The sequence below is a fragment of the Monopterus albus genome, unplaced genomic scaffold (assembly GCF_001952655.1).
Source record: "Monopterus albus unplaced genomic scaffold, M_albus_1.0 scaffold267.1, whole genome shotgun sequence".
In the NCBI taxonomy this organism is placed as follows: domain Eukaryota; kingdom Metazoa; phylum Chordata; class Actinopteri; order Synbranchiformes; family Synbranchidae; genus Monopterus; species Monopterus albus.
Window position 1 is genome coordinate 412702 of NW_018128147.1, and position 12303 is coordinate 425004.

Sequence of the window (12303 nt, forward strand, 5' to 3'; positions counted from 1 at the left end):
GTCCAGAGAGTTGCTGTAGGTTTTCCCCGGATGCCCATATGGTAGTGTCATCAGCAAATAAGACCACTTTCACTAAATTCGAAACCTTGCATATATCGTTAATGTATAATATGAATAATTTAGGTCCCAAAACTGAACCTTGAGGCACTCCACATACAATGTCCAGATCACTGCAAGGATAGAGTTCCTTATAGGTGTTTTTTTTTTTTTTTTCTTGCAGAGATTTATACAGTATCTGGCTTCACGGAACACATTATTCAACCTCAGCAATTTTTTGGACAAGAGTGGCCTACAAGGTATATTGCCAACACTGAACACATTATGCAACACTGTATTTTTACATTCACAGCTGATATTCATCGACACCATGACATATCACGTCTTTATTTGTAATGTAGGCTATGATATGTCAACTTTTATAAGAAGATATAGCCGCTACCTGAATGAGAAGGCAGTGTCCTACAGACAAGTCGCTTTTGACTTTACTAAAGTGAAGAGAGGGTAAGGAGTTTTTATTTTCAATCACACAGCTTGTTATTTTTGCAAAGCTTTATGTTCTACTTGGTCATGTTTGACACCCCAGGCAAGGGGACAGGCAGGGCTTAATGATGCAGCAAAAACAGTGTGTTAGTTTTACTTCCTGCCAAATACACTTTGACACTTTTCTTAAAGGTTGCATAAGCCCTTGTGCAGCTGAAGGATAAAAAAAAAAAAAAAAAGTTCTTGTTTGTGAGTCACATTGGCATTTGACAGCCAAATTCTCTAACCATGATATTGTGAAGCACTACAATGCAAGGGCAGATGTATTAATTGATTTGTTTTTGTGTTGATTCATGAACTCATGAAAATCATAAATGGCCATTTCTATTATCACTACACTGTCCTCTAGTGATAATCAAGACTAGAGGGTCAAATTCCACCAGTGTCAGTAGGCTCAATGGCATCTCAGAAGGGTATTGGATTAGAGTTGGTAAATTAGTTTGACTTGTTTTCTTTTCATTCCACAGTTCTGATGGAGTGATGAGAACCATGAACACAGAGAAACTCCTCAAGACCATCCCTATCATCCAAAATCAGATGGATGTGTTACTTGATTTCAATGTGAATGCTCAGTATTTGTCTGTTTGGCATTTAAATCCATTGCTGACCCTTGTCAATATGCATTCTCGTGACTCACTGGGTTTTCAAAATGGTTCTCTGACTTGCTTAAATAAGATTGTTCTCAACACTTCCACCTCTCTTCCAGGTCAATGCCAATGAACTGACAAATGGTGTAATTAACGCAGCCTTCATGCTTCTGTTCAAAGATGCAATCCGACTGTTTGCAGCCTACAATGAGGGAATAATCAACCTCCTGGGTAAAAACAAGCTGTTGTGTTATCATAGCATTGCTGATTCATTGTTTGGACTGTAAACTTTTCCTTACTGTCCTGTGCATTCCAGATTAAAAGAGACAATGACCTGGGGTGAAAGACTGAATTACTGCAGATGCCCTTGTAATTATTTACCACTTAGAAAATAGAATTAATAGGCTTATTAGTAGGCCTGCAAAACTGACAACTTTCCTGTAGCTGCCAATAACAAGTCTTTTTCAAAGAAAGTGTTTAGTGGGCTGTCACAAACTATTGGCAGACCTCGTGAATTCTTTTCTGACTCTACTCTAAAATGTATATGTGGCAGGGTTTGTTATATCCTGTTTTAGAACTGCTCTTTTACAGACTACATACCTTGGTTTTGCCTTATTGTTATTCTTATTTGAACAGAGAAATACTTTGACATGAAGAAAGTCCAGTGCAAAGAAGGACTAGACATCTACAAGAAATTCCTTACACGAATGACAAGAATCTCAGAGTTCCTTAAAGTTGCAGAGGTAAGTCACAACCCCAGATCAGCATATCATAGATTGCAAATGGCTGGAATCATTTTGAAGGGGTTTATTATGTTTTATTTTTTCCCTCATTCAAATTCTAATAGTCCTTGTTCTCTTCCTGCAGCAAGTGGGTATTGATCGAGGGGACATCCCAGATCTGTCTCAGGTAAGCCAAAATGCCAAGTCTAAAAATAGCCATTTGGCTTTTTACGGTTACTTTAAATAATATACCTTAACTTGATACCCCCATTTGTTTGCTGGCTTGCTTAGAGGTGCATTAAGATTTAACAGATTGTCTGACAGATCAATTGAAAATGGGACAGGATGTGGTCCCTCTCTGTTATTCTACGAACTCTTTGTCATTTTGGTGCCTATAGCTCTTCTGTGGTAATTCAAGCATCTCTACCCTCTGTTTTCAAGAATGGGTTTGTAAATTAGCCCCACCTGCCACCAAAACAAAGGTCATAAGAAGCATTTTTCAAACCACGAGTAGTCCTTTCAAACAGCCAGCAACAAAGTAGCTCTCGGCAGCTAAAAGTCCAAAACGGTAAATCAAACCACGAGTAGTCATTTCAAACAGCCAGCAACAAAGTAGCTCTCGGCAGCTAAAAGTCCAAAACGGTAAATCAAAGAGGCGGCATTCTTTTGCACAGAGAGTAGGACAATGAAGGGTAAAAGCCAGGGTTAACACTGCTTTGGCATCTGTAGTTTCATCGTCAATAGGAAACAAGACGTGATGGGAGGGACAGAGAACTCTTAGGAACGGCTCATGGTATGACTGTGGTCAGAAGCCAAAATTGTCAGACAAATTCAAGTAACAGAGTCTTGGTGGTTTGTTTTCTTAGCTGTAATTGGTTTAGTGACCTCCTTAATATCAGCTTCCAAAATTTGGCTGTTATTGTCCTTTTATAAGATACTAACCCCCTTCAGCATCAGGCCTGTCAAGTTTTAACACTAGGTGCTGTGCACAGCTGGCAAGCAATGCATGTGCCCACTGCTGCATTTAGAAACGCATTCCAACTCGCACTCACTTCTGACCTTGGGCGTCATACAGCAAATAAAGGTGTGAACCAAGGGTTTCAGTGTGGGATATAATAGATCCATCTCATATAGACCAGTGACCTGCTGAAATTGTGTATTTTGTGGAAACACTGTATATCCTACTGGATGCTCTGTTGTTAATTATGTATTTAGTATAACTTTGTAACTGTAGTAGATAAACCACAGTTAGACAATGTAGCTTACTCCCCAAATGTTTTCCTAATATCTTGACTGTTACCACCTTTATTTTCTGTATTCTTCCTTCCTTCTATCTCTCCCTTTTCAGTTTACAGTTTGTGTAAGTATCTGGACCTTTTCTCTCTGTCTCTGTATTTGAAAGTCGCTCTGTTTGTGGACTCTTGGCATGCTTCAGTGTTTTGTTTGTCTTCTGAAGGCATCTTGTATTCAGTTCTTCTCTGTCTTTGAAACTTACTTATGTGTCAATGACATTCATGCTAGGCCCCCAGCAGCCTGCTGGATGCCCTTGAACAGCACCTAGCCTCTTTAGAGGGAAAGAAAGTTAAAGACTCAACAGCTGCCAGCAGGTAGGTCTGCATTATCTCTGTTCACTTGATCGGGTTCCTTGCCATCCAGTCTCAGGGTTATGTTTGTTTTCACCATATTTGATCGACAGATTTGAGGGGTATTTTTCAGCAAATGCACTTTTTTTCTCACAGTGCAAGTATTTGTCTACTGTATATGTCAAATTCAGAACACAGTAGAAACAAGTCAACTTTGACAATAGAGAGAAGTAAAGCAACTGGACCAAAGTCCAGTTGTAAAAATGTTTTGATAGCCCTGGACAATTTATGGTTAGTCAGTGTTTTCTGTGTCTGTCCCTTGATTCAGGGCTAGCACCCTCTCCAGTGCTGTGTCCTCCCTGGCCAACACCGGCATATCTTTTACCAAAGTGGACGAGAGGGAAAAACAGGCAGCCCTGGAGGAAGAGCAGGCTCGCCTGAAAGCATTAAAAGTACATTTTTCTCACTCACATTAGTTTCAACTTAGTGCACTTCAAGCTAAAGCAGCAAAGTCCAGTAACACATACACCTTAACTCTTAAATACATTTTTGTGCTGTAGTTTGAAGTGTGGGAGAAATTGGCTTTGAGGAAGTCTGCAGAGAAAGTCTTTTTAGTTTCCCCCTATTGCCAATAGTGTAATACTGTTGCCTCCTAATTAGGTTTTGCATGCATGTTTGTGCATTCAGAAATGGTTTAGTAGAATGTCCATTCCTCCAAGGTCTGCACATGCGTTACATTTCAGTTGGCAGGTCCTATGTTCATAACGTTAAAAAGAAAATTAAAAAATAAAATCTAAAAAAAAGGAAAAGGTCCCTGAATATGTTCTGTCACTAAAGATTTATAAAAATATTACAGCTGCTGTCTAAAGATCAGTGACTTGATGCATCATTCACATTTTTAAAGGAAACACAACATGTTTATTTATTTGTTGTTTCATTGTGCACGTGGCTCTACAGGCAACATGTATACCAGTATATAAACAACATTCTTAAGGCCTTAAAAGATTTTTGAGTACTATCATGCTGAGCTATTAGATGCAGAGGTTGTCCTGCATGTTGCTAACAGTAACTAACTCCTAATTATTATAGGAGCAGCGTCTGAAAGAGCTCCAGAAGAATACAGTGACCACAGACTCCTCCCCTGTCTCCACAGTGAGCAGTACCATAAACTCAGCCCCTGCCATTGACCTCTTCTCCACCCCCAGCTCCACCAACAGGTGAGACCACAGGATCTGCACCTGCTCACTCATCTTAAAGATACTATCATTCAATTTCAGGGTTTCTTCAAATGTCTTGAAAGGCACTAGTGATTTTACATGTGGGGACAGACAAACATACATTTAGATCAGACAATTTAGCAATTGTTTGGTGCATAAAATCTTAGCCCTGACATTCTTCTGTAGGTGTTTCAAAACTGAAGACTTAAGGTGAAACGAGATCATTGTTTTATTAATTAAACAAGGACAAAAGTCTATAAATTGTTTTTTGTCAGTTAATGTGATTGGAATGATCATTTTATTGTTAATGTGACTTAGTTCAACTCAGTTTTATTTGTATAGCGCCAAATCACAACAAAAGTCATCCCAGGACACTTTAGAAAGTAAGGTCTAGGCCTTACTGTTATTATTTTTATAGAGGAAAACCCAACCCTTGAGCAGCACTTGGCAACACTGCGGGGGAAAGTTCCCTTTAATGGAAGAAACCTCCAACAGACTGGCTCTTGGTGGGTGGCCTTCTAACAAAACAAACAATCAAGCACTTGGGCAGGTTGATGTAGGTTGATGTGACTGCTCATCGGAGATGTAGAGCTCCAGAGCTAGGGCAACCTGGAGAAAGGTACAGGGAGAGAGGAGACACACAGTTAGTGATGGGTAATGGTGGAAAATAGATGGATGGGGAGAGAGGAGCTCATAGCATCATGGGGTGGTCCCCAGCAGTCTAGGACTATAGCACCATAACTGAGGAAAGGCTGGGGGTCACCTTATCCAGCCCTAACTATAAGCTTTAGCAAAAAGGAAAGTCTTAAGTCTAATCTTAAAGGTAGAGAGGGTGTCTGCCTCCCGAACTGAGACTGGGAGATGGTTCCACAGGAGAGGAGCTTGATAGCTAAAGGCCATAGCCTCCCATTCTACTTCTGTGAACTCTAGGAACCACAAGTAGACCTGCACTCTGAGAGCGAAGTGCTGTGTTAGGATGATAAGGCTCTACGAGGTCTTTAAGATACGATGGAGCCTTGTCATTAAAGTCCCCATGGCATGCTTGTTTCCAGACATTTAATCTTGGGTACCTCTAGATTATCTTTGCACCCCTCATAACTCCAAATAGTCTATAATTTTTTCAGAATACTAAAACCAAAAAGCATCTTCCCTAAAATGAGAGGATAGTTTGTGAACATGCGTGACTCCTGATTCCGATGTTGTCGCAAGTGGACAGCACAACAAACCGCGACAGCATTAATTAATTAATTTGAATTTCTCCACCATAGATAGTTAAACAACGGTATATGTACCAATGAAAAGAGATGTGTAATGTCGTGGCAAAAATCAATTCACAGGGAGAATCACTGCAGTGCCAATCATCATTTATTGAACAATATTGTATGATAATGATTGAGAGGGCAAGAAACAGGATCACCTGTCAGGTTTGGGGTCTCTGCAAAGAAAGTCAGGCTGCAAGTCAGCAGGTAGAGTCTTCTCCTCCAGTCCTCACACACACACCCTGATTAGCTCTGCAGCTAACTATATGGCCATTTCCCAACTTCCTACAATTGTCCAGATCTTGACGTCCAACGGGCCCCCACCCTGGTTATACTTCTCTATTTTGGGAACCCCCTGCACCCTGTACTGAAAAACAGGAAGTCTGACGCCCAATGTTCCCGCAGAGACCCGTACAAGGAGCAGAAAGTTCACTCTGACCACTCTGACCATTCTACATGTTGTGCACTAACTAATATTACCTCATAGCTAAGTTGGTAACTATTAACTATACTCTGAGCCTATTCTGACTATATTCAGTTTGCTTTTACCACTACAGTAACACTCTAAACAAAGTGGGTAACTGAGAAAACCCCATATTTTAACTGTCATAATGCAGACATAGTAACTTCTCCAGCCTTACAACAATTCTCTCTAACATTACAGAAACAACACATTAACAGACATGCAACATGTTTTTTAAACTTAGCATTAAGTCCCACTGAGTAGTGGAAACATCGCTCTATTTCAAGTATCTCCAAGGTCGGTAAATCCACACGGTGATCGCTGCGTCTTCCCCCACACGACCACATACAGTCCCAAAGTAGTGAAATTAATTCCAACAGGTAGCATAGCAACATCATGGATAATTAATCCACTGGTTAACCAGCAACATATCACATGCAGCAGACACACTGGCCTGAAGCAGTCAGAATAAACAGGCACTGTGCTCTGGGGGAATCCAGTGTTGATCAGCTGATCGGTGGATTTCAGGTATGCTGGCATGAACATGCAACAGCCTGGATTTTATGCCCATTCAAGGAGATCCTTAAACTATCATGTAATACTTTATTTTGGTAGAGTTTGCGAGATGTGTATAAACCAAGTTACTTCTTTTTGATCTTTAGGTCATGTCTAAGATAAGTCGCCGTTGTAACATTGTAGATGAGTCGGAAAACAAGGCTCTGTGTAGAAAGGGTGAGCCGGTAGTCCGGGACCAGTGTTTTGGTGATGTAATATGTGCATGACACTATCACCGGTGTCTCAAGTCTGGATTGCAGTCTCCACTCGAATTGATCCCAAAGGTGTTTTATCGGGTTGAGGTCCGGATTCTGTGCAGGCCAGTCAAGTTCTTACACACCAAACTCACTCATATTCATTTCTTTATGGACCTTGCTTTGTGCACTGGTGCACAGTCATGTTGAAACAGGAACGGGCCATCTCCAAACTGTTCCCACAAAGTTGGGAGCATGAAATTGTCCATAATGTCTTGGTATGCTGAGGCATTAAGAGTTCCTTTCACTGGAACTAAGGGGCCAAGCCCAGCTCCTGAAAAACAACCCCACATCATAATCCCCCCTCCACCAAACTTTACACTTGGCACAGTGCAGTCAGACAAGTACCGTTCTCCTGGCAACTGCCAAACCCAGACTCGTCCATCGGATTGCTAGACAGAGAAGCTTGATTCGTCACTCCTGAGAACATGTCTCTACTGCTCGAGTCCAGTGGCGGCTTTACACCACTGCATCCGACGCTTTGCATGGCACTTGGTGGTGTAAGGCTTGGATGCAGCCGCTTGACCATGGAACCCCATTCCATGGAGCTCTCTACACACTGTTCTTGAGCTAATCTGAAGGCCACATGAAGTTTGGTGTTCTGTAGCTATTGATTCTGCAGAAAGTTGGCGACCTCTGTGCACTATGTGTCTCAGCATCCACTGACCCCTCTTCTTCTTCTACTTTCGGCTGTACCCGTTAGGGGTCGCCACAGCGAATCATCTCTTTCCACCTAACTCTATCCTTGGCATCCTCTACTCTCACACCAATTAACTTCATGTCCTCTTTTAGCACATCCATATATCTCCTCTTTGGCCTTCCTCTCCGTTTCCGACCTGGGCTGGATGGCTTTCCTCTTGACCTCTTGCCTGGCAGCTCCATCTCCAACATCCTTCTACCAATATAACCACTATCTCTCCTCTGCACATGCCCAAACCATCTCAATCTGGCCTCTCTGACCTTGTCCCCAAAACAGCCGACCTCAGCTGTCCCACTGATGTGCTCATCCCTAATCCTGTCCATCCTGGTCACTCCTAAAGAGAACCTCAACATCCTCATCTCTGCTACCTCCATCTCTGCCTCTTGTCTTTTCCTTACTGCTACAGTCTCTAACCCATATAGCATAGCTGGTCTCACTACTGTCTTGTACACCTTTCCTTTGATTCTTGCTGCCACTCTTCTGTCACACAACACTCCTGCCACCTCCCTCTCGTTCATACACATGTATTCTGTCTTACCACGACTGACTTTCATTCCTCTTCTTTCCAGGGCAGACCTCCACCTTTCCAGTTGTTCCTCCACCTGCTCTCTGCTCTCACTACAGATCACAATGTCATCCGCAAACATCATTGTCCACGGAGATTCCTGTCTGACCTCATCTGTCAACCTGTCCATCACCATAGCAAACAAGAAGGGACTTAAAGCCGATCCTTGATGTAGCCCCACCTCCACCTTGAACCCCTCTGTTTGACCTACAACACATCTCACTACTGTCGTACTCCTCTCATACATATCCTGAATCTGAATTCACAGGCTGGCTCGCAGTTATAACGCCCTTAGCTTTATCTGTATGAATAGCACAACGGTGAGAAATTGGTGATCCTTTGGAACGGCAGTAGTGTGGGATCTCAGTGTAAAAACGGCTCTTGAGACAAGATGTTCCTGATTTTGGCAATATTGCGCAGGTGAAAGAAGGCAGTTCTAGAGATTTGGTTTATGTGTGATTTAAATGACATATCCCAGCCAAAAATGACTCCAAGGTTCCTCATAGCAGTACTAGAGGCCATGGCCATGTTATCTAGAGTAATAGCATATTTCTAAGATTTGCAGGCCCAAGTACATTAACTTCAGTTTTGTCAGTTTAAAAGTAAGAAATTACAGGTCATCCAGGCCTTTTTTTTTAAGACATGTCTGTTTGACATGCTTGAGGCTGTGCTTTTTCTCTACTTATAACAATCTTAGAACTCATTTGAGAACCTAATATTTTGTTAGCAAGAGACTGATTGATCCTCTTTACACTTATTTTCCTCCAGCACCTCCAAGGCAGCCAACGACCTGCTGGATCTGCAGCCAGCTTTTCAGCAGCCACTGCCTCTCGCCACCACAAACACATGGGGAGGTGAGAGCTCCTTTTTTCTTGGCAACACTTCAGTGCACACCACTTCCACATTTACAGATATATACTTGTCAAATACTTATTAGCGCACCCACATCTCCCTAGTAGGATTCCTTAGTGTATATACCTTTTGTAACAAGAAGGAATTGAGGTTTACAGTATGATTTTTTTTTTTTTGTTAAATTAAATATTATGCAGTATATACAAATAAAAGAAAAATAAATAAGAGCAGAATACCTATCACACAGTGGCTTAAAGTATTTTGATCCCTTCAGTTTTTGCACAAGTTGTTTTAGATTTGATTTTAAACAGATGGGATTTTGAATATTTCCCATTAGTCTTTACTCACTAACCCATAATGACAAAGTGAAAACATGTTATTAAAAATCAGAAACTGCATGCAGTTACATTGCCAAAACACTAGTTGGCAGTGGCACCTCTATGCCAATTACTAACAATGGTGATTGAAACTGAGCTGGTCATGTTGGAATTATACTAATATATGATGAACAGCAGTTTCTACATACTTACGTACGCATGCACTGCGTGGAGTGGCAGCAAGTTACAGCAGCTGTGTCCTCATTGTGTTCTTTCCCGTGTTTCTATGAAGTTCTGTTCTTATGTGTCTGTTCTTATGGTGTTATGTTGATTGTTCTCTATTGCTGCTGTAACACAGAAATTTCTCCACTGTGGGATCAATAAAGTACCTACCTACCTAACACAGATAAGAGAGAAGACGTTTGAGGAGATTCGTCTGTACTACCATTGAACCATCTGTGGCAGAAAAAAGGGGGGTTTTCTCTGATTGTCCTGCCACTGAGACACATGAACAAGGAAATGCAATGCTACCAGTCACAGTTGTTGCAGTCTGCATTGCCACAACATGTAGTTACATTTCTGGAGAGGTGTCAGGCTACAGCATATGGTACAAGACTACACATTACCTGCACCATACCTATGGTATAGATTCAATGCAGAACCATAAATCAAGCTTAAGTCTCTGAAAGCTTTGCACATGGCTGAGCCACTCAGAGACAGTCAGACTTGTCCTGAAGCCACGCCAGTGTTGTTTTGGCTGTATACTTCATATCATTGTCATACTGAAAGGTGAACTGTCGCCCCAGTCTCCGGTCATTGCACTCTGGAGCAGGTTATGTTCAAGGGCCTTTCTGCATTGGGCTGCATTCATTTGTCCCTCAGCTCCGACCAGTCCCTGTCCCTGCCAACACCATGCTTTGTGAGGTGAAAGATAATCCTACAGATGCGCTGGGACACATCACTGGTGATGTTACCTGGGTTTATTAGGTGTTTCAGGTTTCACATCATCATACACCCTTGCCCAGGTGACACAGCCAGGGGTGATCAAGCACCAACTTGCATCCCAGCAGAATTACACTACAGATCACCCCTGTTTATCCATAACCACCTGGAGGCTTTCTCTGCTGCCTTCATTGCAGTCCTTTGTTCTCCTTAGCAGCCCTGTCATGCCCAGCAGGGTGTACACCTTGTGAAGAGAGTGCCCTGCAAAAGCTCTGCAGCCTGCTTCCATCGCATGGCAGTATGCTGGCCACCCCTGTTTTTGGCAACCCCTGGTACTTGGCAAGCTTTCTTTCCAAGGCCTCCTCAATATGGCCTTCCCGGCGCATTGTCAATCTGTCTAGAGGCCTCTGACAGGATGACAATGTCTGGTCACAGTGATGTATTATCAATGCATGCTGGGAATCTGAGTTGCTTGCCCTGGTCAGTCATTAGCTGCCAGCCGTGTGTGGTGGAGTGTAAATGCCACAGCTCTAGGTTGTTGTTTTGGTCGCTCACCTGCCTTAATGAATGTTATCTGGTTACTGGGGGGCCAGTGAGACCTGTTGTTTCTTATGGCTGAGAAGACACTCCTAGCAACAGCCTTTAGGAGCTAGTCATGCTACCACTGGTAAGGACCATCTCCTAGGGTCTTTGTGCAGCTGCTCAGGATATGCTCAGTGTCCCTCTCCCTGAGCAAGGAGGGCAAGATGGTGTCAGACCTCGGACTGTACCCAACGAAGAATCAAACAATTTGATCAGCTGTTCAGTGCGATTATTCGACTGTGGGTTCGCTCGCTCTTTTGCTCTCTCGCTCTCCCTCTCTCCCTCTCCCTCTCTCTCGCTCTCTCTAGCCTAGACTGTCAGAAAATCTGCTGGCTTGAATTTCACTGAAGATTTAGGCCACATTAATTTAAGTAATCAAATACAAAACAGTGGTAGGAATATATTTCTGAGCATTTAAGAATCAAAAGAGCTGTACATGATGCAAGATTTAAATCACAACCTTTTGGAATTGATGGTATACAGTGGGGCAAAAATTTAGTCAGCCACCAATTGTGCAAGTTCTCCCACTTAAAAAGATGAGGGAGGCCTGTAATTTTCATCATAGGTATACTTCAACTATGAGACACAGAATGAGAAAAACAAATCCAGAAAATCACATTGTCTGATTTTTAAAGAATTTATTTGCAAATTATGGTGGAAAATATGTATTTGGTCACCTACAAACAAGCAAGATTTCTGGCTCTCACAGACCTGTAACTTCTTCTTTAACCTCTAGAGTCCTGAGCTTTGGAAACCCAAGCTGTGCGGTCCTCATATGAGGACGCAGGGACTCTAGAGGTTATGAGACTCCTCTGTCCTCCACTCGTTACCTGTATTAATGGCACCTGTTTGAACTTGTTATCAGTATAAAAGACACCTGTCCACAACCTCAAACAGTCACACTCCAAACTCCACTATGGCCAAGACCAAAGAGCTGTCAAAGGACACCAGAAACAAAATTGTAGACCTGCACCAGGCTGGGAAGACTGAATCTGCAATAGGCAAGCAGCTTGGTTTGAGGAAATCAACTGAGGGAACAATTATTAGAAAATGGAAGACATACAAGACCACTGATGATCTCCCTCGATCTGGGGCTCCACACAAGATTTCACCCCGTTGGGTTAAAATGATCACAAGAACGGTGAGCAAAAATCCCAGAACCACA

The 12303-nt window shown here is 42.3% G+C and overlaps 1 protein-coding gene across 11 annotated transcripts in view; it reads left to right on the forward strand.

Annotated features, from left to right (window-relative positions):
- LOC109972718 (phosphatidylinositol-binding clathrin assembly protein-like) overlaps positions 1-12303 on the forward strand; it is a 99407-nt gene that overhangs the window by 27099 nt on the left and 60005 nt on the right. For 6 of the 11 annotated variants that reach the window (XM_020621779.1, XM_020621785.1, XM_020621788.1 and 3 more), the window contains exons 4-14: positions 221-296; positions 399-501; positions 1008-1101; positions 1247-1358; positions 1764-1870; positions 1995-2036; positions 3198-3209; positions 3371-3456; positions 3761-3884; positions 4522-4649; positions 9214-9299. In XM_020621779.1, the coding sequence (XP_020477435.1) occupies positions 221-296; positions 399-501; positions 1008-1101; positions 1247-1358; positions 1764-1870; positions 1995-2036; positions 3198-3209; positions 3371-3456; positions 3761-3884; positions 4522-4649; positions 9214-9299 (970 nt within the window). The remainder of the gene's footprint in view (positions 1-220; positions 297-398; positions 502-1007; positions 1102-1246; positions 1359-1763; positions 1871-1994; positions 2037-3197; positions 3210-3370; positions 3457-3760; positions 3885-4521; positions 4650-9213; positions 9300-12303) is intronic. The other 5 variants (XM_020621782.1, XM_020621790.1, XM_020621786.1 and 2 more) reach the window with 1 other exon arrangement.